General features: G+C 49.5%; 1 protein-coding gene across 2 annotated transcripts in view; it reads right to left on the reverse strand.

Annotated features, from left to right (window-relative positions):
• The window catches only part of LOC147703160 (uncharacterized), a 243,297-nt gene that overhangs the window by 131,589 nt on the left and 84,933 nt on the right, over positions 1-26,775 (reverse strand). For both annotated transcript variants that reach the window (XM_086931701.1, XM_086931702.1), the window contains exon 4: positions 3,254-3,348. In XM_086931701.1, coding sequence (XP_086787827.1) covers positions 3,254-3,348 — 95 coding nt within the window. The remainder of the gene's footprint in view (positions 1-3,253; positions 3,349-26,775) is intronic.

The following is a 26,775-nucleotide window of genomic DNA, read 5'->3' on the forward strand; positions in this document are numbered from 1 at the left end:
GCCAGTGACAAACTATCAGCACATGATGTTGTTTATGCCACTCGCCACCATGATGTTACAGTCACCAGTCACCACTGCCGCCACATGCCCATTAGATGCCCTTTCAGATTAACTTTCTGATCAGAATGATCAACACTGAACGACCATCGCACGACTTCCGTCCCAGAGGTGACTTTTTCTGGTAAAAGTACAGACACCCACGTGCAAGGAGTAAGGACAGCTGCGGATCTGTTAGCAGCAGACCCCGGGCCCTGTCCCATTTCACCATCCCACTTGACTTAAGATGATGCAAGCATTTGATAAATATTTAGGCACTTCAGAGGTTGTTTGCAAGGCCCACGCTTGTGATGGCGGACGCTCCAGTCAGCCTCGATAGCAGCAACAGATCAGTTTGATGATGATGAGCATATAACTTATAACATAACTTACGTGGGTGCCACCCGGACGTGGTCCGCCGGGTCCGGTCGTGCTAATCGATCGACGATGGTTGTAAGCTGCTTAAGCAGGCCTGTCCGTCCAGGCAGCAGCCAGGCGGTCCGACTCAGAGTCCACATGACGACGACTCACTCACTCCCACTCCCACAACAGTCCTCGACCTCGGCTCTCCTCACTATGGCATTGGCATCACATGATCGTATCTATCGACTTACTTCCAGACAGCGTCCACTGACTTTCACTTCTGGTGTGTGTGTTGCTGTGCAGTACTGGGCATCTCTGGCATTCCAGCATGCGCAGTGATGAGGGACAATGTGGCCAATCACTGAAGACAATGGCTCAGAGCAGCCAACACCCACGCACGCTGCACCATCCTGCCGCAGCAGCCAATCCTGGCGCAGCGTTAGCAGTGCCACTGCGCCAGGATTGGCTAAAGAGCAGACTGAAATCTGCCCACTTTGAGACCCGGGGCCCCGGGTCCATGCCTACATCGATAGTGGTAGGTCTAAAGTGTGCGCATGCGTGGGCCCGTCGAAATCTGGACAACTCCGGCCTTTTGCATGCGCACTCGCAGTCACCCTCTGCCTGTGCGTGCCTCAGCCTGCCTGGGCTGTCACTCTCCGCTGCAGCTCCACCCCCCACGGGCCGGCCCACTTCCATATTGATGCCCGATCCTGTCAACTGAGTGCATTTCTTGCGTAGTTTTCACACAGATGTTGTTCAAAACAAACTTTCTAGTGCACTAAAATAAACATATTAGCTCAGATTTTCAATAGAAAGCACAGCTCGCATGAAACTAAGTGACCTTTGCGTATGTTTTTCCTAGTTCTGAGATATGACATTCTGGTTCTGTGTCACTGGCGTCTGCTTCCTTGGGGGTTTTATCCAATGCTGCCGCGATACTGATCACTGGGTGGCACCGCTGAGATGGCCTCTGTGTGATGCGTGTGTGGCTATCAAGTGTCACGGCTGCACTAGCGACTCTGGAGACAATATCAATGCTATACACGAATATACCACTGGGTGTCACTATTGCATCAGCACTTCCTCTCTGAACTCCAATGCAGCAGTTGAGAGTAAAGGTGGGTTCTAGGAGGTGATGGCATTGGTTCAAAGTACTACCATTAAACCTGCCAATCCACCTAGAAAAGACATGACCAGGGAAGGGGTCTTCCTTCGGTTAGAGTACTTAATATGTAGCGGTGGTTTCATGGATCGCCCTAGTAAGGTTTCTCATCCCCAACACCATATTATTTACACCTCAGGTAAGCTCCACATTTATACAGGGTGGAGTGGGGATTGCTTTCGGGGTGGACTAACAAGTCCACAGGTAGGGACTGGCAAGCAAAGTCCGTCTGCTCCACTGCACCCAAAGGCGCAGCCCAAAAGGGAGTGTTCTGCACAGTTAAGAGTGTGCAGTGTGTTCTGCTGCACCTGGTAGGGCTGATTTAGGGAGCAAAGATCTTGTCCCCCAGTTCTCCATATTTAGGGACCACTCTGCGTCCTTTCGGGAAGGGGTGAGGCTTTCACCTGGGCACACATTGTATGTCTCCACAGAGCACCCGCTGGCCTCCAGTAGCCAGGAGCCTTCCCCCCTTCCCCCCCCCCCCACCCCCATGAATCTATTTTCTGGTAAATAGTTGGGTACTGGTGCTTTGAGTCAGGTATGAGGAGGTAGGTGTCGGATTTCACTTGTAATATTTACATACACACATATAAAAAAACACATACGCTCTTTCCCTCTCTCTCTATTTGTAAAGTCGTCAAAAATATTTGTTTTACAAAATATTGTGGTTTCTCTCACTTAAGACCCCTACCAATGCGCATTCCTCCTCCCGTAAGCCCCTCTCATGCACCCTGCTTGTTGTAACTTTTACTTTAACATTATATGCCAGCGTGACTGATGGAAAATCTGAAGCTCACACCTATGGATGTCAATTCACCAAAAAGCCAGGGGTAGCGTGCCCCTTGACCTTCACTTTCACTCACACATACATATGCTTACACATACACATGCAATCACACATACACACACTCTGCCTACACATGCTCACACACACACTTTCTTACATAATAGACACAATCAAAACTGCAAGCACGCACACAACATACATGCATTTAAAAGCATTCTGTTTGACTTCCCTCAGTTGCAAGGGAAAATGATATTCCAGCTATTTTTGTAATGTGTTTGCATTTTATAAAGCGCACTTCTACCCTGAGGTCTCGTAGCGCTGTATTCATACCGCTGCGGAACCCTTCCTGGCTTTCCTGTGAGATGTCCACTCCTGGGCACCCCCAAGGTGAAGCCAGGCATCCAAACACTGCTGGGGCCGTTGTGAAGATTAAGCAAGCTATTGCACAGAGTCACAGAGTGGGACCCATGATTAGACTAGGCACCAAGGCGAGAATTATCAGGTCCGGTGAGATTGAGTCCAAGAGCCGCCGAGGCAGGGATTGAACCCTGGTCCCGGGCTAGATCTCTGCATCAGGGTCTGCCGCTCTAACCATTGAGCCACGCTTCTCCAGTTATTATTAAACGAATAGCGGATAATGTAATATTAGTCAGTATTATTGTAATAACATTTGGCAAAAAAAGAATGAGTGAAGCCCCCACCGACTGTTCCTGCCTCTGATTTTGCCACTGCTGACACTAGGGGTCGCAAATGCAGGGCCAGGAGTCAAAAGGGCCATGCCAGGGGTCACAGCAGTGACCTCTGGCGACCCCTAAATGACATCCATGATCACTCCCCCAATCTTACTGACCAAGCTACGCCCCTGCGGTAAGACGCCAACTCCTCTTAACCTCTTAGTTACTCGCCTTAGACAGTGCCTGCTGCAGTTTCTCGATTTCCTCTTCAAGCGCTCGGACTCTGGACTCAGCCTTCCGTTTGTCTCCGTCTGCCACCCACGTTCCTGTTTTGGAAAGAGAGAGAGAGTCCTAACTGTGTTACTTTGTCACCCAAAAAAATGTTCTTTTATTTGGTTAGTTAACATGTTTGGATTTTTATAGTATGAAATTAGACAATTTTCTATATGTGAACAACAATAAGAATCAGATGGAGTGAAGACGGAAATGAATCTTAACCACTTGCAATTGCTCTGGGCAGCATTCCATTCCATCACTTTTTTTGCTTAGTACACCATTATAAACTGGGACCAACATTTATGCAAACCAGACAACCTCATCCCAAAAGCAACAATCCACCACAATCCGCACAGATTTTACTCAGAAACAGTGGATGTGCTTTCACACACTTTTACATTAAACTCTTACACTTATAGTGCAGTGATTCAAGGCAAAAAGTTGGAAAATAGCAACGCGAAGGAAGCGCCATTTGAAAGAAGACGGTCATTGAATGAGTTAATTGATCGTCGACGAAATTTTCAACAATGGTCAGAAAAATCAGGAATCCATCTCTCAAGGTTCTTGAACAATCTCTGAGTGAAAGCGCCCTAAAATGTTTAACAATAACAGAAAAACATCACACACATTCATTGGCAAAGCCAACAGATCTGGCTTGGAAAGGCAACCCTAACAAGCATTGGCATAGCAAACGCTCTGGCTTTTATGTCCCAACAAACAAACACAGGCATTCAAAAATGCTGTTTGCATGCATGGTATGCACATATATTGTTTATCCTGTCCTACTAGCTTTGCCAATGCTGGTGAAAGTAGCAAAAATATTGCTTTCTGTGTAGCATGCATACAGGAAAAAAAGAACTGAACGTGACTAGGAGCATAGTTGAGTTTATTTTTCAGATTAAGATTAATCCCTTGTGCATTCTATTGGAAGTGCTTCCTATATGGTGGAGTGACCAATCTCCAGCTGATAGCATAAGGTGGAAATGGAACAGCCTTTTGAGTAGAGCTAAGACAAAGCCAACTCTATGTATCTTATAAAGAATTGCTAAAAACATGCCATGCAGACAGCTGTACTTTCAAGCCGCTTTCGATACGGTTAACTATAAAATACTTCCGTCCAGGCTCAAGGAGGTAGGGATAGCGGGTGCAGCATTGAAATGGTTCCAATCGTATCCATCCAAGAGGCGACAGGCAGTGGCACTCTCGCCGTTCCAATCTGAGTTTACTAACAACCCACAGGGTGTGCCTCAGGGATCTGCTATCAGACCTATATTATTTAACATATATTTGAGACCATTGCTGACTGACATTAAAGCTCATAACGTTAGCCTTATTAATTATGCCGATGACACACAGTTCATCCTGTCATTGGAGGGAAACCATTTCACCTCACTGGAAGATTTCCATACCTGTATGAAGGATGCCTCTGGCTGGCTGAGAGAAAACTCTCTTCAATTTAATGCAAACAAGACAGAGAGATCTTGTGTCCACTACCAGATGACTTCTGGCCTATACCGACCGATACTCCTCTGAGATATTCAGAGATGGTGCGTAACATAGGAGTCATATTCAATGATAAATTGAGCCTTGAAACCCAGATTAACATAACTGCTGGATGTTGCTTTGCTGTCATCAAGGCGCTCCGAAAGATCCCACCAATGTTATTATCCCAGGCCAGAGCATTGGAAGTTAGAAGCTTTATCTTGAGTAGATTGGACTACTGTAATGCACTGCTGCTCGAGTCTCCTTAGTACCTAATTGAAAGACTGCAGAGGGTTCAAACGACGGCGGACAAATAGGCTTTAGCAAGACCAAGATATTCATCCGCCTCACAAGCGCTGGCAGAGCTACACTGGCTTCAGTTTCAGAAAAGATAACGTTTAAATCTCTCTGCCTAGTGTTCAAGGCTAGGCATGGATTTGGACCCAAACCCATGCAGTACAAATGTGCATGGTATGTCCCCACCCAGAGTTTACGTTCATCCTCAGCCAATTTGGTCAAGGTGCCCAAATTCAGAAAGAGAACTTCAGGTGGGAGAGTTTTTAGCATTGCGGCAGCAAAACTCTGGAATACGCCTCTCACCAAATCAGACTGTTAGAGGATCTGATGCCATTTAGGAAAATAGTCAAAACTTGGCTCTTTTAGAGAGAATGAAATCTATTAGCTCGCCTCAATCAGTCTACTCAGGGCTGTTTTGTCCATCCGCGGCTGACCTGAGCACATGTTCAAGTAGCGCCAGGATACCTTTTGTGTGACAGTGAGCTTTACAAGTGACCGATACAATACAAGCCAGATCTAAAAAGAAAAGTTTGGCTTAACTAGGTAGACCATTATTACACACAAATTAGAATAGTTATGCACTAATATTTGGTGTAGTTTGACATTAACATACACACTTCTTTGGGGGTCATATAGAATATGTGGGGAGCTGTAAATTGTGGTGAAATGGGTGGAAAGGGGTTTTTAGTGCATTTAGCACTAGTTTTGCATCACAAGAAAATACTACAATCGGTGCCTAATGACACCAGAGCACAAGCAAAACGCTGTTGTTAACTGTACACCAATAATGAAACAAAACTTGCACATTTATCTCTAAACATGCAACAAAGTCATGATAAGTGCTAGTGGTAACAGTATTTCTGAATTGTGGTGCATCAGCAAAACATCCAACGTTCTATAAATGACTCCATTAGTGGGGCGGTGCTCGATTCTTCCAAATGGTAATGCATCACAGCTCCACTCTACATAAACAGCAGAATGCTGTCCTGAAAGTACTTCGAGTGATGCCCTAAAATACTCCTCTGACTCTTTAAGGAGGTAAGCTTTTCCTTGTTGCTTGATACCACTAAGGACTTTATAACAATGTCTCTGATATCGCCTGGTACCCCATCCCCAGAGCTCCTGATACAGGGGACACTGATAACTGGAGCGGGAGATTGGCATTAGAAATCAAAAGGATCACAAGTGGTCCCAGAGGGTCGCTTTAGAAATACGGAATTACCAGGGAATCATTAGCTTGACTGCCAATACTTCTAATATTTCACCATGAGACCCCCCCTGACGTTCAGCAGCCAGAGTCCCTGAGTGGGCGTTAAGGGGTGGTAAAAGTTTAAATGGTTCAGAAAAGGGTAGCATCAGGGAGTATAAAAAGTGCTTTTAGGGTTGAGGGAAAGTTAGCGTCAAGGAGCAGTAAGGGGTTAGTAAGGTTTAGGGAAGGGTAATCAGGGGAGTGTAGCATTGATGGGTAGTAAGGAATTTTAGGGTTCAGAGATGTGTATTGTTCAGGCATAGAAATGGCTTTTTAGCATTCAAGGAAGGGCAGCGTTAAGGGGTAGTTATGGTTTTAGCGTCCAGAGAGGGGTAGCATTAAGGGAAAGCATGGGGTTTGTATGGTTCATGGAAAGATAGTATAGTATTAAAGGTTTTGTAGGGTTCATGGAAAGGTATCATTAAGTGGTACAAACAGTTTGTGGGGTACAGGGAAGGGAAGCGTTAAGTAGTTTTAGGATTCTGAAAAGATTAGCGCTATGGGCTAGTAAAGGATTTTAACGTGGAGGGAAGGGTAGTGTTAAGGGGTGCTACTGAGTTTTTAGGGTTCAGCAATGGGGAGCATTAAGGTGTAATAAGGGCTAGTTAGTGTTAAGGGACAGTAGTGTTAAGTAGTGAAAAAGTGTGTTTGTAGGGGTCTGGGAAGGGTATCATTAATGGATTGTAAGGGTTTTTTAGGGTTCAAGGATGGGTAGCGTTAAGGGGTAGTAAGGACTTTTTGGGTTCTGGAAAGAGTTGCATTAAGGGACAGTACGTGGTTTGTAGGCTTCAGAGAAGGGTAGCATTAAGGGATTTGTAGGGTTCATGGAAGGGTAGCATTAAGAAATACTACAGGTTTTTTAGGGTTCCGGGAACTGCAACACAACAACATTTTCCATCGACAGTCTCCTCCCATGAGTGCTGCTGACAGAGAAGAACAAACACCATAGTTACCTAATTATCAAGAGAAACATACCATTGCAGTGGCGTGTGTTTGACCCAAAGCGAAAACTCTGTTGTAACACAATAGCCAGGCTTGATAAACAACTCTGGCACCTCGATAAAAAAAAATAATTACAGCTCTTGGAGGGTTAGGACCTTTTCTGTAGAAGCACACACCTTCTGCCCAATCAAAACATGTACTTCTGTCCATCAACCCCAGGGTGGAGCCAAATCCCTTCTTTGTAGTAATCCTGAAACATCTTTTTGGCTGCACATATAAAGGTTTGGCAACAACAACCACAAATCAACAACTCTCCAATATGTTCAGCAATCCCAGATAAATATTTCCCAGATGCCCAGTTTTTATAGATAGGCATCCCTCCCACTTATCCAAAAATAACCGACAAGAACCCAACAAAATTGTACATGATCCCTGTTGGAAATGGCCCGTTTTGCTAGGTTATACCCAAACTTTTTGCTTCTTCCTCCTACTTTTTCCTGACCTGTGGTTGTTGGCTTTAGGACTCTGGGCACTTTACCACTGCTGATCAGTGCTAAAGTGCATATGCTCTCTGTGTAAATTGATATTGTGATTGGTTCTCCCTGATTGGCATATCTGTTTTACCTGTAGGTCCCTAGTAAAGTGCACTAAGTGTGCCGGGTGAGCGAATCAAATGCTACTAGTTGGCTTGCAGCACTGATTGTGCCACCCACATGAGTAGCCCTAAAAAGTTGTCTCAGGTCTGCCACTGCAGTGCCTGCGCGCTGTTTGTTAACTGCCATTTCGACCTAGCCAGTGCACCCACTTGCCAGGCCTTGCCCTTCCCTTTTCTTGCACATAGGACACCCCTACAGTAGGCCCAATGTACCTCCCTGGGCAGGGTGACATGTATGGGAAAGGTAGGGCATGTACTAGTGTGTGTAATGTGTCCTGATAGTGAAATACAGCCAATATTAGTTTTTCACTATTTGAAAGGCTATCTTGCACATAGGACAGAATTGGGAATGCTCTGTAACATTTTTACAAGCATATCTTCCCATAGGAGTCAGATCGAAAATTGGAGTCTGGTATTTCTGAACTAAGAATTTAATAACACATCTTTTAGTAAGGATGGTTTTTAAATTCTGTGTTTGAAAATGACTATTTCCTTGTTCAACCTCTCTGGGTGCCTCTGCCTATTTGTGGATTGACTGTCTGGCTTTAGAGTGACAGAGGCTGCAGTGGCTCCAGAAGTCTGGGTGAGTCAGAACTAGGCTGAATAGACCAATCAGCATTGGGAATGGTGGGAGGAGTAGCAACTGTACCTGAATAGGGCTGTGCCTGCCTTCCACAAAAGACTGGCTCCACCTCCTGCGGTGTGCCTGGGACCCAGGCCCTCACTGACAAAGGAAGAGGTTTGTATTGGCAGAGGGCTCCCAGAACTGGTTTGGACTGGGCTCAGAACCCCTTACACAAGGAGAACAAAGACATTTTGGGGTATAAATATTAGAGCTGAACCCCCTGAATTTTAGACTACTTCGTAATCAAGAGGAACCTTTGCCAAAGATGACAGTTAAAAAGACTGAGGAGAAGTACTGCCCTTGCTGTGTGTCTGGGGTTGGCCTGCAGTTTGCTGTTTCAGCTGAGGGAAGGACAATGGACTTTGCTGTGTGCTGTGACGAACTGTACTTGAAGAAAAGTACCCAAGGGCCTGAGTGAGCTGGCCTCCTGTTGTGGAAACTCAGGAACATCAAAGTTTCCAAAATCATCTCAGCGACGCTGTGTGCGTGTGTCCGCCAACAGCTCTACCTGCACTGAGATCGTTGTGAGGCCGGCGCTATGTACGTGTGTCTGAACACAGCCCAGCCTGACCTGTAACCTGCAACATGACCATCGAAGTGCTGCATGTTAATCACCAGAAAAGACAAGGGGAACCCAGTGGGTAGCTAGGGACCATGGGTATCAAGTATTTATAAAGGAAACAAGCGGCCCTCAGCATAAAAGAATAAAGGTAAACAAAAATTATATAGACCACAATGGGCTACTATATATTTATCAGTCCCTTGTCCAGCCGGACAGGGAGTTTTTAATGATCAAACAAATTGTTCAAGGTAAGGGTACATATCAGAAACAAGCATTATGGTTACAGTAGGGCACAGTCCTGTACCGTACAAAGAAGGGGAAAGTAAGAAAGTCATAGAGTGAAAGATTACCAGGCAAACAGGGTGAGCTTACAGGCCACTGTCATGAATCGGAATTAGCAGTGTGTCCTGGAGTAAACCATACATACAATAATATAATGGGGTGAAACGTATGTTTACTCAAAGGAGTCGACGTTTCGATCCCACGCTCAATTTATAAGGGGATCATCTTCAGGACTAGGAGAATGGTTTTGCCTGAATGTGAGTTTAAACGCCAATTGCAGTTGAATTGGAGGAATTCGGATCAGTTTGGCCAGAGTTAAGTTTCCAAGCAGGCATCCAACCACACGAGATGTGGTGCAAGTAGGGATCCCCGTTATATATTTCGAGGCGTCTGGGTAGACGAAGTTCCGATTCTTTGACGTTTTGGGGGCACAGCCGGGGCTACGCTTCCGTGCAGAGTTCAGTTAGCACGGTGCGAGATGCTGTAATTGCATCGCGTTTGAATTCTTGCATCCATTAGAATTTCAGAGGGACAGCTGTGCCTTGCCGGATCGCACAGCTCGCAATCGGTAGACTGACATCTTTTCCAACACTCGCGGATTACACAATTAACTGACCATGCCTCCACAGACGGCGCCAATGCTCACGCCGTCCCTCTGAAATTCTAATTGATGCAAGAATTCAAACGCGATGCAATTACCGCATCTCGCACCGTGCTAACTGAACTCTGCACGGAAGCGTGCACTTCAATTAAAAAGTAAACTTCTATTAAGAGACATATCACTTATGATCTGCTAGTTATTTTTTTAAATGCCTCCATTGCTTCAGGTTTACTCAAAGTTGCAACTATTGGGACTCTGAAGCACATCTTTCCAATTAAAAGACACCAAGGCCCGTATTACGATACGGGCACACTTTCTCTATTTGCACCAAGGCGCACTTTAAAAGAGTTGTGCCAGGTGCAAACAGGGAAAGTACGCTGTAATATGGTGAATGTGATGCCCTCAGGGTTGCCGCAAACTCGTGCTGTCCTGGGGACAGTGCATTCTAGTTAAATACAGAGCGGCTGCCTCCAAACTGAATAGTAACCAGTTAACTTTTGACAACTGTCGGGTGCTGTATTTCACTTGTAATAAATGATGTATTATAGTAAGAAACGTTTTTTGGTGAGTGTTGAAATCTGCATACACCAAAGCAGATGGTGAATGAATAATGGGGGAAAAACCAGAAGGTCAATTTTCATGCAGAAAAAGTTGTGCTCATAGCACCGTGCAGCTCCAAATGTCTTGATGGAGGGGTTGTAACATTTACAAAGACAACTGAGGTTATTACCATTAGTTACAAATTACAGTGGATTTGTGTCATCCAGAATCAAGGTCAGAGAGATTTTGCACACATCTTTACCATTACACTAGATTTGGGAGTCAGTACCAGAATCACGCAGTGAGAAGAAGTAACTCTGACAACAGGAGGGTGGGAGGAAAGAAGGAACACACACAACGGGAGGGTGGGAGAGAAGAAGTAACACGGACAAAGCTAGTGTGGGAGGGAAGAAGCAACACGGACAACGGGAAGGCGGGAGGGAAAAAGCAACACGGACAACGGGAGGGTGGGAGGGCAAAAGCAACACGTACAACAGGAGGTTGGGAGGAAAAAGCAACACAGACAATGGGAGCGTGGGAGGGAAAAAGCAACACAGACAACGGGATGGTGGAAGGGTAAAAGCAACATGGACAACAGGAGAGTGGGAGGGAAAAAGCAACACGAACAACTAGAGGGTGGGAGGGAAAAAGCAACGTGGACAAAGGGAGGGTGGGAGGGAAAAAGCAAAGCGGACAAAGGGAGGGTGGGAGGGAAAAAGCTACGTGGACAAAGGGAGGGTGGGAGGTAAAATGCAACACAGACAACGGGAGGGTAAAAAGCAAAGCAGACAACAGGAGGGTGAGAGGGAAAAAGCAACGCAGACAAAGGGAGGGTGGGAGGGAAAAAGCAACGCGGACAGAGGGAGGGCGGGAGGTAAAAAGCAACGCGGACAAAGGGAGGGTGGGAGGGAAAAAGCGACGCGGACAAATGGAGGGTGGAAAAAGCAACGCAGACAAAGGGAAGGTGGGAGGGAAAAAGCAACGCGGACAAAGGGATGGTGGGAGGGAAATAGCAACGCAGACAAAGGGAGGGTGGGAAGGAAAGAGCAACGCGGACAAAGGTAGGGTGGGAGGGAAAAAGCAACGTGGATAATGGGAACGCAGACTGAAGAGGCAACGCAGACAATGGGAGGGAGGGAGGAATGAAGCAACACGGACAACGCTAGGGTGGGAGGGAAGAAGCAACATGGACAGTGGGAGGGTGGGAGGAAAGAAGCAACACAGACAACTGGAGGGTGGGAGGGAAGAAGCAACAGGGACAATGGGAGGGTGGGAGAGAGGGAAGAAGCAACAGGGACAATGGGAGGGTGGGAGGGAGGGAAAAACATACACAGACAACAGGAGGGTGGGAGGGAAGAGGCAACATGGAAAATGGGAGGGTGGGAGACAAGAAGCAACACCGACAACCGGTGGGAGGGAGGGAAGAAGCAACACGGACAACGCTAGGGAGGGAGGGAAGAAGTAACATGAACAACTGGAGGGTGGGAGGGAAGAAGCAACACAGACAACGGGAGTGAGGGAGGGAAGAAGCAACACAGACAACAGGAGAGTTGGACGGAATTAGCGACATGGACAAGAGAAGGGTGGGAGGAAAGAAGCAACACAGACAACAGGTGGGAGGGAGGGAAGAAGCTATAAGGACAACGCTAGGGTGGTAGGGAAGAAGTAACATGAACAACTGGAGGGTGGGAGGGAAGAAACAACACAGACAACTGGAGTGTGGGAGGGAGGGAAGAAGCATCACGGACAACAGGAGGGTGGGAGGGAGGGAGGAAGCAATATGGACAACGGGAGGGTGGGAGGAAAGAAACAACACGGACAACAGGAGGGTAGGAGGGACAAAGCATCACAGACAACAGGAGGGTGGGAGGGAAGAAGCAACACTGGCAATGAGCTGGTGGAAGGGGAGAAGCAACAAGGACAACGCTAGGATGGGAGGGCAGAAGCAATATGGACAACGGGAGGGTGGGAGGGAAGAAGCAATACAAGCAGTGGGAGGTTGGGATGGAAGAAGCAACATGGACAACGGGAGTGTGGGCGGGAAGATGCAACTTGGACAACAGGAGGGTGGTAGGGAAGAAGCAACACCTCAACAGGAAGGTGGGAGGGCAAAAGCAACACGGACAAAGGAAGGGAAAAAGCAAAGCGGAGAAAGGGAGGGTGGGAAGGAAAAAGCAAGACGGACTACAGGAGGGTGGGAGGGGAAAAAGCAATTTGGACAACAAGAGGGTGGGAGGGAAAAAACAACGTGGACAACAGGAGGGTAAGAGGGACAAAGCATCACAGACAACAGGAGGGTGGGAGGGAAGAGGCAACACTGGCAATGAGCGGGTGGAAGGGGAGAAGCAACAAGGACAACGCTAGGATGGGATGGAAGAAGCAACATGGACAACCGGAGTGTGGGCCGGAAGATGCAACTTGGACAACGGGAGGGTGGTAGGGAAGAAGCAACACCTCAACAGGAAGGTGCGAGGGCAAAAGCAACACGGACAAAGGTTGGGAAAAAGCAATGCGGAGAAAGGGAGGGTGGGAAGGAAAAAGCAGCACGGACAACAGGAGGGTGGGAGGGAAGAAGCAACACTGACTAGAGGAGGGTAAAAGCAACACAGACATCGTAAAAAGCTCGCAGAAAACAAGAGGGTGGGAGTGGAAAAAGCAATTTGGACAACAAGAGGGTCGGAGGGAAAAAACAACGTGGACAAAGGGAGGGTGGGAGGGAAAAAGCAACGTGGACAAAAGGCGGGTGAGAGGGTAAAAGTAACGTGGGCAAAGGAAAGGTGGGAGGGAAAAGCAATGCGGAAAAAGGGAGGGTGGAGGAAAAGCAACACGGACACAGGGAGGGTGGGAGGGAAAAAGCAACGCAACAAAGAGGGTGAGAGGGAAAAAGCAACCCGGACAAAGGGAGGGTGGCAGGGAAAAAGCAACGCGGACAAAGGGAGGGAAAAAGCAACGCAGACAAAGGGAGGGTGGGAATGAAAAAGCAACAAAGACGAAGGGAAGGTGCGAAGGAAAAAGCAACGCAGACAAAGGGAGGGTGGGAGGGAAAAAGCAAGGCAGACTGCCGAGGGTGGGAGTAAAAAAGCAACACAGGCAACTTAAAAAGCAACGCAGACAAGAAGAGGGTGGGAGGGAAAAAGAAATGTGGACAAAGGGAGGGTGGGAGGGAAAATATAATGTGGACAATGGGAGGGTGGGAGGGAAAAAGCAATGCAGACAAAGGGAGGGGTAGAGGGCAAAAGCAATGCGGACAAAGGGAGCGTGGGAGGGAAAAAGCAATGCAGAGAAAGGGAAGGAAAAAGCAACGCGGAGAAAGGGAGGGTGGAAGGGAAAAAGCAAGGCAGACTGCGGGAGGGTGGGAGTAAAAAAGCAACACAGGCAACTTAAAAAGCAACCCAGACAAGAAGAGGGTGGGAGGGAAAAAGAAATGTGGACAAAGGGAGGGTGGGAGGGAAAATGTAATGTGGACAAAGGGGGGGTGGGAGGGAAAAAGCAATGCAGACAAAGGGAAGGGCGGAGGGCAAAAGCAATGCGGACAAAGGGAGCGTGGGAGGGAAAAAGCAATGCAGAGAAGGGAAGGAAAAAGCAACGTGGAGAAAGGGAGGGTGGGAGGGAAAAAGCAATGCAGAGAAAGAGAAGGTGGGAGGGAAAAAGCAATGCAGAGGAAGGGAGGGTGGGAGGGAAAAAGCAATGCAGAGAAAGGGAGGGTTGGAGGGAAAAAGCAACGCGGACAAAGGGAGGGAAAAAGCAATGCGGAGAAAGGGAGGGTGGGAGGGAAAAAGCAATGCAGAGAAAGGGAGGGTGGGAGGGAAAAAGCAACGCGGACAAAGGGAGGGTGGGAGGGAAGAAGCATCGCAGACAAAGGGAGGGTGGGAGTAAAAAAGCAACACAGGCAACTTAAAAAGCAAAGCAGACAAGAAGAGGGTGGGAGGGAAAAAGAAATGTGGACAAGGAGAGTGGGAGGGAAAATGTAATGTGGACAAAGGGAGGGTGGGAGGGAAAAAGCAATGCAGACAAAGGGAGGGGTGGAGTGCAAAAGCAATGCGGACAAAGGGAGCGTGGGAGGGAAAAAGCAATGCAGAGAAAGGGAAGGAAAAAGCAATGTGGAGAAAGGGAGGGTGGGAGGGAAAAAGCAATGCAGAGAAAGGGAGGGTGGGAGGGAAAAAGCAATGCAGAGGAAGGGAGGGTGGGAGGGAAAAAGTAATGCAGAGAAAGGGAGGGTGGGAGGGAAAAAGCAATACGGACAAAGGGAGGGAAAAAGCAATGCGGACAAAGGGAGGGAAAAAGCAACGCGGAGAAAGGGAGGGTGGGAGGGAAAAAGCAATGCAGAGAAAGGGAGGGTGGGAGGGAAAAAGCAACGCGGACAAAGGGAGGGTGGGAGGGAAAAAGCAACGCAGACAAAGGGAGGGTGGGAGGGAAAAAGCAATGCAGACAAAGGGAGGGTGGGAGGGAAAAAGCAACGCAGACAAAGGAAGGGTGGGAGGGAAAAAGCAACGCAGACTGCCGAGGGTGGGAGTAAAAAAGCAACACAGGCAACTTAAAAAGCAACGCAGACAAGAAGAGGGTGGGAGGGAAAAAGAAATGTGGACAAAGGGAGGGTGGGAGGGAAAATGTAATGTGGACAATGGGAGGGTGGGAGGGAAAAAGCAATGCAGACAAAGGGAGGGGTAGAGGGCAAAAGCAATGCGGACAAAGGGAGCGTGGGAGGGAAAAAGCAATGCAGAGAAAGGGAAGGAAAAAGCAACGCGGAGAAAGGGAGGGTGGAAGGGAAAAAGCAAGGCAGACTGCGGGAGGGTGGGAGTAAAAAAGCAACACAGGCAACTTAAAAAGCAACGCAGACAAGAAGAGGGTGGGAGGGAAAAAGAAATGTGGACAAAGGGAGGGTGGGAGGGAAAATGTAATGTGGACAAAGGGAGGGTGGGAGGGAAAAAGCAATGCAGACAAAGGGAAGGGCGGAGGGCAATAGCAATGCGGACAAAGGGAGCGTGGGAGGGAAAAAGCAATGCAGAGAAAGGGAAGGAAAAAGCAACGCGGAGAAAGGGAGGGTGAGAGGGAAAAAGCAATGCAGAGAAATGGAAGGTGGGAGGGAAAAAGCAATGCAGAGGAAGGGAGGGTGGGAGGGAAAAAGCAATGCAGAGAAAGGGAGGGTTGGAGGGAAAAAGCAACGCGGACAAAGGGAGGGAAAAAGCAATGCGGAGAAAGGGAGGGTGGGAGGGAAAAAGCAATGCAGAGAAAGGGAGGGTGGGAGGGAAGAAGCAACGCAGACAAAGGGAGGGTGGGAGTAAAAAAGCAACACAGGCAACTTAAAAAGCAAAGCAGACAAGAAGAGGGTGGGAGGGAAAAAGAAATGTGGACAAGGAGAGTGGGAGGGAAAATGTAATGTGGACAAAGGGAGGGTGGGAGGGAAAAAGCAATGCAGACAAAGGGAGGGGTGGAGTGCAAAAGCAATGCGGACAAAGGGAGCGTGGGAGGGAAAAAGCAATGCAGAGAAAGGGAATGAAAAAGCAACGTGGAGAAAGGGAGGGTGGGAGGGAAAAAGCAATGCAGAGAAAGGGAGGGTGGGAGGGAAAAAGCAATGCAGAGGAAGGGAGGGTGGGAGGGAAAAAGTAATGCAGAGAAAGGGAGGGTGGGAGGGAAAAAGCAATGCGGACAAAGGGAGGGAAAAAGCAATGCGGACAAAGGGAGGGAAAAAGCAACGCGGAGAAAGGGAGGGTGGGAGGGAAAAAGCAATGCAGAGAAAGGGAGGGTGGGAGGGAAAAAGCAACGCGGACAACGGGAGGGTGGGAGGGAAAAAGCAACACAGACAAAGGGAGGGTGGGAGGGAAAAAGCAACGCAGACAAAGGGAGGGTGGGAGGGAAAAAGCAATGCAGACAAAGGGAGGGTGGGAGGGAAAAAGCAACGCAGACAAAGGAAGGGTGGGAGGGAAAAAGCAACGCAGATAACAGGAACACGGATAGAAGAGGCAACACAGACAATGGGAGGGTGGGAGGGAAAAAGCAACACAGACAAAGGGAGGGTGGGAGGGAAAAGGCAACGCGGACAAAGGGAGGGTGGGAGTTAAAAAGCAACGCAGACGGCCCAGGAGGTTGTAGGCCCTACATTGTGCTATTTTGAAAATGTACAATAAAGGTCTTAAAAAAAAAAAAAGCAACACAGACAAAGGGAGGGTGGGAGGGAGGGAAAAAGCAATGCAGACAAAGGGAGGGTGGGAGGGAAAAAGCAACGCGGACAAAGGAAGGGTGGGAGGGAAAAAGCAACGCAGATAACGGGAACACGGATTGAAGAGGCAACACAGACAATGGGAGAGTGGGAGGAAAGAAGCAACATAGACAACAGGCGGGAGGGAGGGAAGAAGCAACACAGACAACGCCAGGGTGGGAGGGAAGAAGCAACATGGACAGTGGGAGGGTCGGAGGGAAGAAGCAACATGGACAGTGGGAGGGTGGGAGGGAAGAAGCAACACAGACAACTGGAGGGTGAGGGGAAAAAGCAACACAAGACAACGGAGGGTGGGAGGGAGGGAGGGAAGAAGAAACATGGACAACGGGAGGGTGGGAGGCAAGAAGAAATACGGACAACAGGAGAGAGGGAATTAGCAACATGGACAACAGGAGGGTGGGAGGAAAGAAGCAACACGGACAACGCTAGGGTGGGAGGGAAGAAGCAACATGGACAGTAGGAGGGTGGTAGGAAAGAAGCCACACAAACAATAGGAGAGCAGGAAGGAAGAAGCAACATGGACAACAGGAGGGTGAGAGGGAAGCAGCAACATGGATAACGGGAGGGTCAAAGCATCACAGACAACAGGAGGGTGGGAGGGAAGAAGCAACATGGACGAGAGGGTGGGAGGGAAGAAACAACACTGGCAACAAGCGGGTGGAAGGGAAGAAGCAACATGGACAACGGGAGGGTGGGATGGAAGAAGCAATATGGACAGTGGCAAGGTGGGATGGAAGAAGGAACATGGACAACAGATGTGTGGGAGGGAGATGCAACTTGGACAATGGGAGGGTGCAAGGGAAGAAACACCACAGAAAACTTAAGAAGCAATACAGGCAAAGGGAGAGAAGAGGCAAAACGGACAACAGGAGGGTGGGAGGGAAGAAGCAATGCAGACAGCGTTAGGGTGGGAGGGAAGAAGCCACATGGAGCATGAGAGAATGAGAGGGAAGAAGCAACACGGATAACAATATGGTGGGAGGGAAGAAGCAACACTGACAACAGGAGGGTGGGAGGGAAGAAGTATCATGGACAACTGGAGCATGGGAATTAAGTAGCAACACAGACAACTGGAAGGTGGGAGGGAAGAAGCAACACGAACAATGGGAGAGGTTAGGAGAAATAGAAGAAACACAGACAATGGTGAGGGTGGGAGAAATAGAAGAAACACAGACAACGGTGAGGGTGGGAGAAATAGAAGAAATATGTACACCAGGAGGTGGAAGGGAAGAAGCAACATGGACAATGACAAAAGGGGAAGAAGAAAGAAAAATGTGTATCTCAATCATAGCACAAGCAGTGTAAGGACACTAATAAGAATAAAGCAATCAGAACTTCCAAACGAAAGAAAAGGAAGTGAAACTGGCATGAACTGAGCAATTAGGACGTAGCAAATAAGAGTTTCAATGTGCCAACAAATGGTAAGCAATGAGCAGGCTTCAAGTCCCTTTTAGTATACAAAATGGCTCACAAGCGACAGCGCGTGCATTGCCTTTCAGGCGATACCTAAACATGTCCTGGAAAGTGCTGCTGTAACCTTTGTACAAAGTCTGAGCAAACATTTGACAATATGTCTTTCACAAGAACATGTAGACAGTTTAGTAGTGAAAGAGTTAATGTTGGAAGCTAGCATAGCTCATGCACCAGCACCATGAGGCCAGCTGCCCCCCATGGTGGCGACTCCCGGTCATGGACCCGGGGACCCTACAGGCCCCAGAATAGGGATGACTGTGGTGTTATGCCAGACTAAAGGGTAAGAAGCTTGCGAAAGGTGAAGAAGGTTGACACCTGCCCCAATGATGGCCACTAAGCTTGCTACGCCTGATTCTGAAGCCCGCAGGCCATATGTGTTGCACATGATGCAAGGGCCACAATTAGTACAACTTTCCTAAACAAATTAAGGTGGCCTGTAAATTCCCACTGATTAACCCGATCCCAGTCCTGCACAAGAGAAGGTACACATTTCGGTTCCTGGTGCCACTGACTATGTCGCTCTGCTCTCATGCAGAAGCACACTGCCCAGAACAAAAGGCCTGCCTTGGATGCTGACCAGGCTTAATCATGCTCAGACGCCCACTCTCACGTGCTCACCCCCAGTGCCCTTGTCAATGCTGTACTCTGTTGATGCTGCAGAGTGTGCATCGCTGAGCCATGAATGAGCAGACACAACCATAAAGAGGAACAAAGACAGATCTACCATGTGCTTTCCCATGACCCTGCACCAGGACTCACAGCAACACAAAGAATGCAGAGGCCAGTTGCTGCACACCTGTGAGGCAGATAAAGAAAATCAGACCCTGTTTTCAATCACAGTCGACGACACACTTGTGGCAAAGAAGACTCTCCTGATCTCTGCTCCAATTTCTACGACTGGACCATTTGGTATAGACTCTGTATCAAATCAAAGGGTAAGCCATCCACGCACTTCTCAATCTCTCCCCTAGTCTCCTAAAGCAACCATCCTGACAACACCAAGTAGTCGCCACCCAAGCGCCAGTATTAATATGCAATAAAGACCACTCGTCTCATGCCTAGCATGGTCAGAGAATTCAACCTACTCAGGTGAAGCAGTCAATCCCTCACTAGCACTGCCCTGACAACTCGCAGGCCTACTGGGAAATAAAGCCCACTCTAACTTCCATGTTTTACATCTCAACAGACTCCAGGTCCACACAGTGTGAGGTTGACAGGCACTCATGCAAATGCCTTCTGTGAAATGATGCACATCCATCAAATCAGAAACCAAACCATGGCCCTCGTCATAGTGAAATTAGGAGTGAAGATGTTCTGCTCACAGAAGCCTTTGACGCTGCTATCTATATGCACAGTTCTGACCAAATCTCATCATCCACGGGTCCACCGGTAACTGAGCACTTAATCCAGCTCTAGTTTCAAGATCAAACATGTTTTTTTTCGACGGAGTAACAAGTTCTCATTTGTTAGCACGCAGTGCCCTGCTCAGGCTGGATGAAGGAAGAGCTACAACAGACATAGCTCTGCAGGGCTTACGTCTCAGACATGACCACTACTGACCAAGTGGCATCTCACCACTGAACTGGTACCGATGACACTGTACCAGTCCTGCTCTGGCGCTCCATGATGCGGTCATTGGTATCAGAGTGACTCACACCCAGGATTCTTCTCATTCCTTCCCTCCGGTGAAGTATCCAATTGACATCCACTTCACACTGAACGAAACAAGGAAAGCCATTGAAGTGGCTAAATCAGGCAAAGCACCAGGACCAGACTCGGTCCCAATGGATCTTTACAAACTTTTACCGGATCTTTGGGCCCCGCTTCTTAATAAATTATTAAACGCGATAAAAAACACCAATCTCCCTGATTCCTGGTCCTCTTCGCTACTAGTTCCCATCTTCAAGAAGGGCAACAGGGACAGTCCATCCTGCTATCGCCCAATTTCCCTCCTGGACTCTATTGGAAAGATGGCAGGTCGCATACTTCTCGATCGCCTTCAGGAGTGGTTGAAAGAACAAGGCGTGTTATCAGACCTGCAATATGGATTCAGGGCAGGACTGAGCACCGTGGATCAAGTCTTAAATCTAACACTATTGGTTGGAAAATACGTAAAGGCAAAAAGATCCTGCCTACACATGGTTTACGTCGACCTCACAGCAGCATTCGACTGTGTGCAACACTCAAAACTTTGGACAATAATGCTGCAAATGGGGATCGAACCACCAATAGTAGACTTTCTCCGTGAACTATACACAGGAGCTACGGGCAAGGTTAGATTTGGGACAGATGGCCAATTGACAGACAGTTTTCCTATCCAGAAGGGGGTCAGACAAGGCTGCGAACTGGCCCCCTTCTTATTCACGCTTTACACCAACGGGCTCGAGAGGGCAATGTTAAAGGATGTGAAAGATCTCCCCGAAGCCGGTCGTCGGCAGATTCCTGCGTTATTGTATGCCGACGACGCGGTAATTCTTGCTCAGACTCCTATCCAACTTCAGCGAGCCCTAAACAATTACTGCTCCTTTATGACAAGTTTAAACTTGAAAATTAATATAAAAAAAACGTATGTGATGCACGCAGGCACCAAGGGGAAAAAAGTAAAGACTATTTTTGTGGATAATCTACCCCTTGAAAGGACAAATACCTACCCATACCTAGGCATCACCATGGATGACGATCTTAATTGGAAAGAAGCAGTAAACTCACGGAAACTGTCTCTTATAAGAACTACTGGCACACTAAAAGCCTTCTCCCTTCGTCTTGGAAAAAGACCTCCCACTGAAATGATTAAGATCTATAATGCCAAATGTATAAGCGCTGCCACTTTTGGAGCCGGGGTTTGGGGAACAACTAACGTTGACCAATTGCAAACAGTCGAAAATTCTTTCCTAAGATTTTTATTTGGCCGTCCCGAGAAGTACAACAACTTATGGATGTCATCTTGAACTCGGGGTCGAATACATTTCTGATATTATAAAAATTCAGCCCATCATGTTATGGCGCAGAATATGGGCCACGGACGAGTGTCATCTTACAAAAACAATAATCCAGGATTGCCTGAAATTAGACAAAGCGAGAAAGATAAAATGGCTGGCTTACGTGGAATCCTTTTTTATAGACATTGGTCTCCCGGGGTTTTTCGAAGATCCATCGTCGGTCATAGACTTATCAAAAAAGGAACTAAAGGGGGGCGTGGCTGGCAGCCGAACATGGCGGCAGCATAGAGGACTAGCTCCGGCGGGGAAGCGACCTCTCCATCTATCCGCACGATAATCCGTGACTATCTATTACCTCCAACGGCGGCACCGAACGCCCGGGACCGGGCGGGACTGGCGGCAGGTCTCCAGACGATAATCGAACATTGAATGCCGGAGTTATCGTCGAAAGTTGAATCGACCGGAGCCTAGGCCCACCTCTGGGCCCTCGAGTGCTAGCTGAGTCCGACCGGAAGTGCAGCCTGCCTGGCAGCCACAGACAGGAAGTGGTCGGTGCAGGAGCCCCACGCCCAGTAGCGATTCTGTCCTGCGTCATTCGACTCGCTCTCTCCAGCGGCGTCTCACTGGAAGGGTGGCCGCAACCTACCGAGGCCACCGGCCATACCTTGCCCGACAGACCGTGCAAGAGTCTAACTTTTAACGACGGAGGTCCCTCCATCCGGCACCGGGAGCAGCGCGGCAACAACTCGTCCACCTGGCACCCCACCGGACCGACGAACTGTATTCCCTCCGTGACCGAACGATGGCCGGGAAAGGTGTGAAAGGCGGCACAACCCAGACTCGTATTGACCGCTTCACCAACGACAGGACCGCTTCCCCTCCGGCGGAGGGAAAAACTCCCCCTGTGAAACCAGGCGAGTCCGGGGGGCCGAAGAAGGCGACGCTGGACGATATCATGAAGGCTCTCACTCAGGTCCAGGCAACGGTGGGCTGCATCTCAACAGAAATCACCCTAATCCGCGCTGACTTTCATAAAATGGCGGAAAAGGTAGGCTCACTGGAGCTCGTCACGAAGTCGCTGGTGGAGGATGTCTCGGAACTGCAGACGGCCATGGAAGCGGTCATGGCCGAAAACAAGCACCTTAAGGACAAGCTCGACGACCAGGAGGGCCGCTCCAGGCGAAACAATGTACGCATTCTTGGCGTTCCGGAGTCAGAAGGTGTGAGGGCTACGGATCTCTATGTGGAGGAACTCATTAAGACTCATCTTAAACCCAAGGGCCTGTCGGCCTTCTTTTCTGTGGAGCGAGCCCATAGAGTCCCGGGAGGTCAACCGAAACCAGGGGCCGCGCCGCGGCCGATCCTAGCGAGACTTTTTAACTTCCGTGACCGGGACATCATCCTGCAGGCGGCACGTGTCTCGCCGCCGGTGAAAATTCTTAACTCAACGGTAGCTTTCTTCCCGGATTACACGGCGGAAGTGGCCAGGCGGCGAAAGACATTCTTGGACATCAAAAGAGAACTTAGGAAACGGGAACTCCCATATTCTATGATCTTCCCAGCCAGGCTTCGTGTGGTGGCGGAAAACAGGACATGGTTTTTTGATGACCCAAGCACTGCACGAGACTGGCTGGACGGCTGGCGCCCGGCTTCTCACTCTCGTCGCCCTGGACGGACTAAGACCGGCTCGCCTCACTCTGATTCCGCCGCTGCAGGGGCCGAGGATACGAACAGTGGCAGAAGCTCTCCGACACGAGGTGAAACTGCTTTAAGTCTGGAGGTGGACCCTTGACCACATGAGTGCACTGTAAAAGTTTGGTACTGTGGCTGGAACCGTCATGGACACTGGGCCGAGGGCCTCCGTGGAGGGAATGAGGGGCCGCTGGTTCCGGAGCGCTCCTCACCCCCAACGAGCAAGTAACTGTGTGTTTTCTTTGGGGTGGGATGAAGCACTCTGCTAGATTGGGGTGGCGGGCAGTTTGGAGTCCGTGTAGCAGGGAAGCAGGGAGGGGTGGGTTGTTGGGAATGGGGGGGTTGTGTTGGTTGTTTAATTTGGTATGTTTGGCTCAACTTCTTGTCTTAGAACTGCTAGTGTTCACGCTTGACAGTATTCCTTGTGCCGGGTTTATCGCCTCTGCTCCTCGATCACCGTATCGGTACACACGCACATTTAGTCACGATGGCTTGGGGTTTTCCCTATCTGTTAGGCCTCCGCCCCGCCCTCTAGGGCACTCAACTGTCCGATTGACCACAACATGGCGGATCCCCTGCGACCTGCTGTAACAACGCATGACACTGGGATGGGGGCGGTACCACCGCTTCGGGTAATGTCCTGGAATGTGCGGGGGTTGGGGGACAAAGTGAAGAGAGGGCTGGTCCTACACTGTATTAAAAGACTGAACTGTGATATCGCCCTCCTCCAAGAGACACATTTAGTGGGGGTTGCCTCCAAAGCCCTGGATAGGAGAGGATACCGTATGCTGATACACTCAGACTTTACTTCGGGATCCCGGGGAACTGGGATATGGGTAAAAAGGACGTCACGTTTCATTCACCAATCCACAAAAACAGATCAACATGGCCGCTTCGCGGCGGTGTGTGGACAGTGGGAGGGCGTGCCCGTCAACGTGGTGTCTGCGTACATCCCGCCGGCGCTACATTCATCGGCACTTCCGGCCCTGGGTAAATTTCTTTTGGAACTCCCGGAAGGGGATTTGTTAGTGGGCGGAGATTTCAATGCATTGGCTGATTCTGAAATGGACAGGTTCCCGGCTCGCCCCCTCCCCACTGGCCGAACGAAATTCAGGGACTTCGTAGAGGCACAGGGTCTGGTAGACATTTGGAGGCAGCTTCACCCTACTGATCGCCACTACTCATACTATTCCTCCACTCATGCCTGCCTGTCGCGCATAGACTATTTCCTCACTCTGGGGGGTGGTAAACTCACGTTTGACAATGTACACATCGCACCACGGGGTATTTCTGATCACTCTCCCCTGCTCGCTACACTGTCCTGCTCTGCCACGGCCCGCACGCGTCTCTTTCCCATCTACCCTAGCTATCTTAAAACTCCCCCGATCCGAAAATCCCTCAAAACTGCCACAAAACTTTACTTCCAGGAGAACTCCGGGTCGGTGTCCTCGCCGACGGTTCTCTGGGAAGCATACAAGACGGTGCTCAGGGGCCAGGCCATTTCGACCATAGCCGACCATAAACGCAAACAAAAACAGGAAATGGTCGAACTGGAACTGCAATTGGAACAAGCAAATGCGACTCACATGGCCACACCGACAGAGGCCACCAGGCACGCGCTGACTCTCTGCCAGCTAAAACACGACGACTTTCTCCGCCGTAGGGTGTTGGAGCGGATCGAATCAACGGCATGTAGAGTGTATGATGTAGGCGACAAAGCCAACAAGTTACTGGCTTGGTTGGACAAAAAGCGGGACGGGGGCAGGCATATCCTGCAGTTGCGAGACCACACGGGGACGCTTCACACGCACCCTCCCAAGATAGTTGACCTCCTGGCAGACCACTTTCAATCGGTTTACACCCCAGATGTAGTGGTCACGCCGGAACAGGCAGAACTGGCGCTTCAAGAGATTGAGGTGGAGGGGCTAACGCCGGAGGCGCAGACCGAGCTGGAAGCGGATCTCACAGTGGAGGAACTCCGTATGGCGATAGGCGCACTGCACACGGGCAGAGCGCTGGGCCCAAACGGGATCCCAATCGAATGGTTCCAAACGATGTCCGACACACTGGGCCCACCGCTACTGGCCATGTTCGAGAACTGTCGTGAGTCAGGAACGCTGCCATTGGATCAGCGCCTGGCAACGATAGTAGCTATCCCAAAACCTGAGAAACCTCCAGAATGTTGTGCATCCTACCGCCCGATCTCGCTACTCAATGCAGAGGCGAAGATCCTGGCGAAGGTGATCGCTAATCGACTGACCCCACACCTTGGCCAGCTGATCCACCCAGACCAATCCGGCTTTATGCCTCACAGGAGTACAGCACTAAATCTCCGCAGAGTACACGGCGCGTTGGCACGTGCACACTCCTTGGCAGAGCCAGCAGCCATCCTGTCGCTGGACGCCAGGATGGCCTTCGACATGGTGGAGTGGCAATACCTGTTCGCAGTCCTGCACCGGATGGGCTTCGGTCCGAAGTTCCTATCCTGGATACGACTACTTTACACAGGACCAGTAGCTCACGTAGCGGCCAATGGCCATATCTCCCGTGCGATCTCTTTGGCGCGTGGAACCCGCCAGGGCTGCCCCCTCTCCCCATTATTGTTCGCGTTGGTCCTTGAACCCCTCGCGATCGTCCTCAGAACGACACCGCTGTTGAGGGGCATCAGGTGGACGGAGACCTGGGAAGATAGAATATCATTGTATGCGGATGATATGCTGGTGTACGTGTCGGCACCCGAACAGAGTGTTCCGATTTTATTGGCGCTCTGCGACAAACACGGTGCGGCCTCTGGTTACACAATTAACTGGACGAAATCGGTCCTTTATGTACTGAAGGGCCCTCGCCCAGTCCTCCCGGAACATTGTCCGTTGGTGGTGACAGATGTTTCCTTCAAATATTTAGGTATCCATGTCACTAACGATATGACCGTCTTCACCAATCGAAATCTAGCGCCCCCCCTCCTCCGTCTGAAGGCAGACGTGCGGCACTGGTCGTCCCTGCCGCTCACACTTTTAGGCCGCGCTGCACTGTTCAAAATGATGGCGCTCCCGCGCTTCCTCTATGTCTTTGAGAATGCGCCTGTCATGATTCCGCCCTCCTACTTCCAGAAGGTTACCGCGTTGGTTACTACTCTACTTTGGGGTGAGCGTCCCCCGAGGATAGCGCACCTCAAACTGAACCGCGGCTGGTACGACGGTGGCATTGCGCTACCGAACGTACAGCTTTATTATTGGGCATCCCAACTTAAGGTACTTAACCAATGGATCCATGCACCACACAGTGACCCGGCGTACATGGCGGACAGGGCCCAGCTCGGGACTCAGAGTCTCCTGGCCCCCCTCTATAACCACAGTCTACTCAAGAACTTGATTGGCCCCACTAAACACACGATCACCCTATGGTACAGGGCACTCACCAAGCTACAGTGGAAGGGAGTCATTACGAAGCTTACCCCGCTTTGGGACACTAAAAAACTGGGCTGCCTGAGGACCAGTAAAGGATTCACCCAATGGGACAATATAGGCATCTCTACAGTGGGGGACCTCTGGACGTCCACTGGGGTGATACCATTCGAGCAACTCCAACAACAATATGAGCTGGGCCCCACGGAAACATATAGGTACGTCCAAATCAGGCACGCTCTCCTGGCGGTGTTGGAGCCGGGAACCACAATCCCGGAATCTTCGCCCCTAGAAGACCGGCTCCTCACGGATTACATGCAAACGAAAGCCACCTCCCTCACCTACCGTAAATTGCTGAACAATCTCTCTGACCCCCTACAGACCCTGCGAGAAAAATGGGAGGATGAGTTGGGCGCTATGGATGAGACGGACTGGAACGCTGCGGTGGCATCCCCGAGAGAGGCTGGGGTTTCCGCAAGGTTCAGACTCATACAACTGAAAATACTGCACAGAACAT

Source organism: Lissotriton vulgaris, chromosome 7 (genome assembly GCF_964263255.1).
Source record: "Lissotriton vulgaris chromosome 7, aLisVul1.2, whole genome shotgun sequence".
NCBI classification, from domain to species: domain Eukaryota; kingdom Metazoa; phylum Chordata; class Amphibia; order Caudata; family Salamandridae; genus Lissotriton; species Lissotriton vulgaris.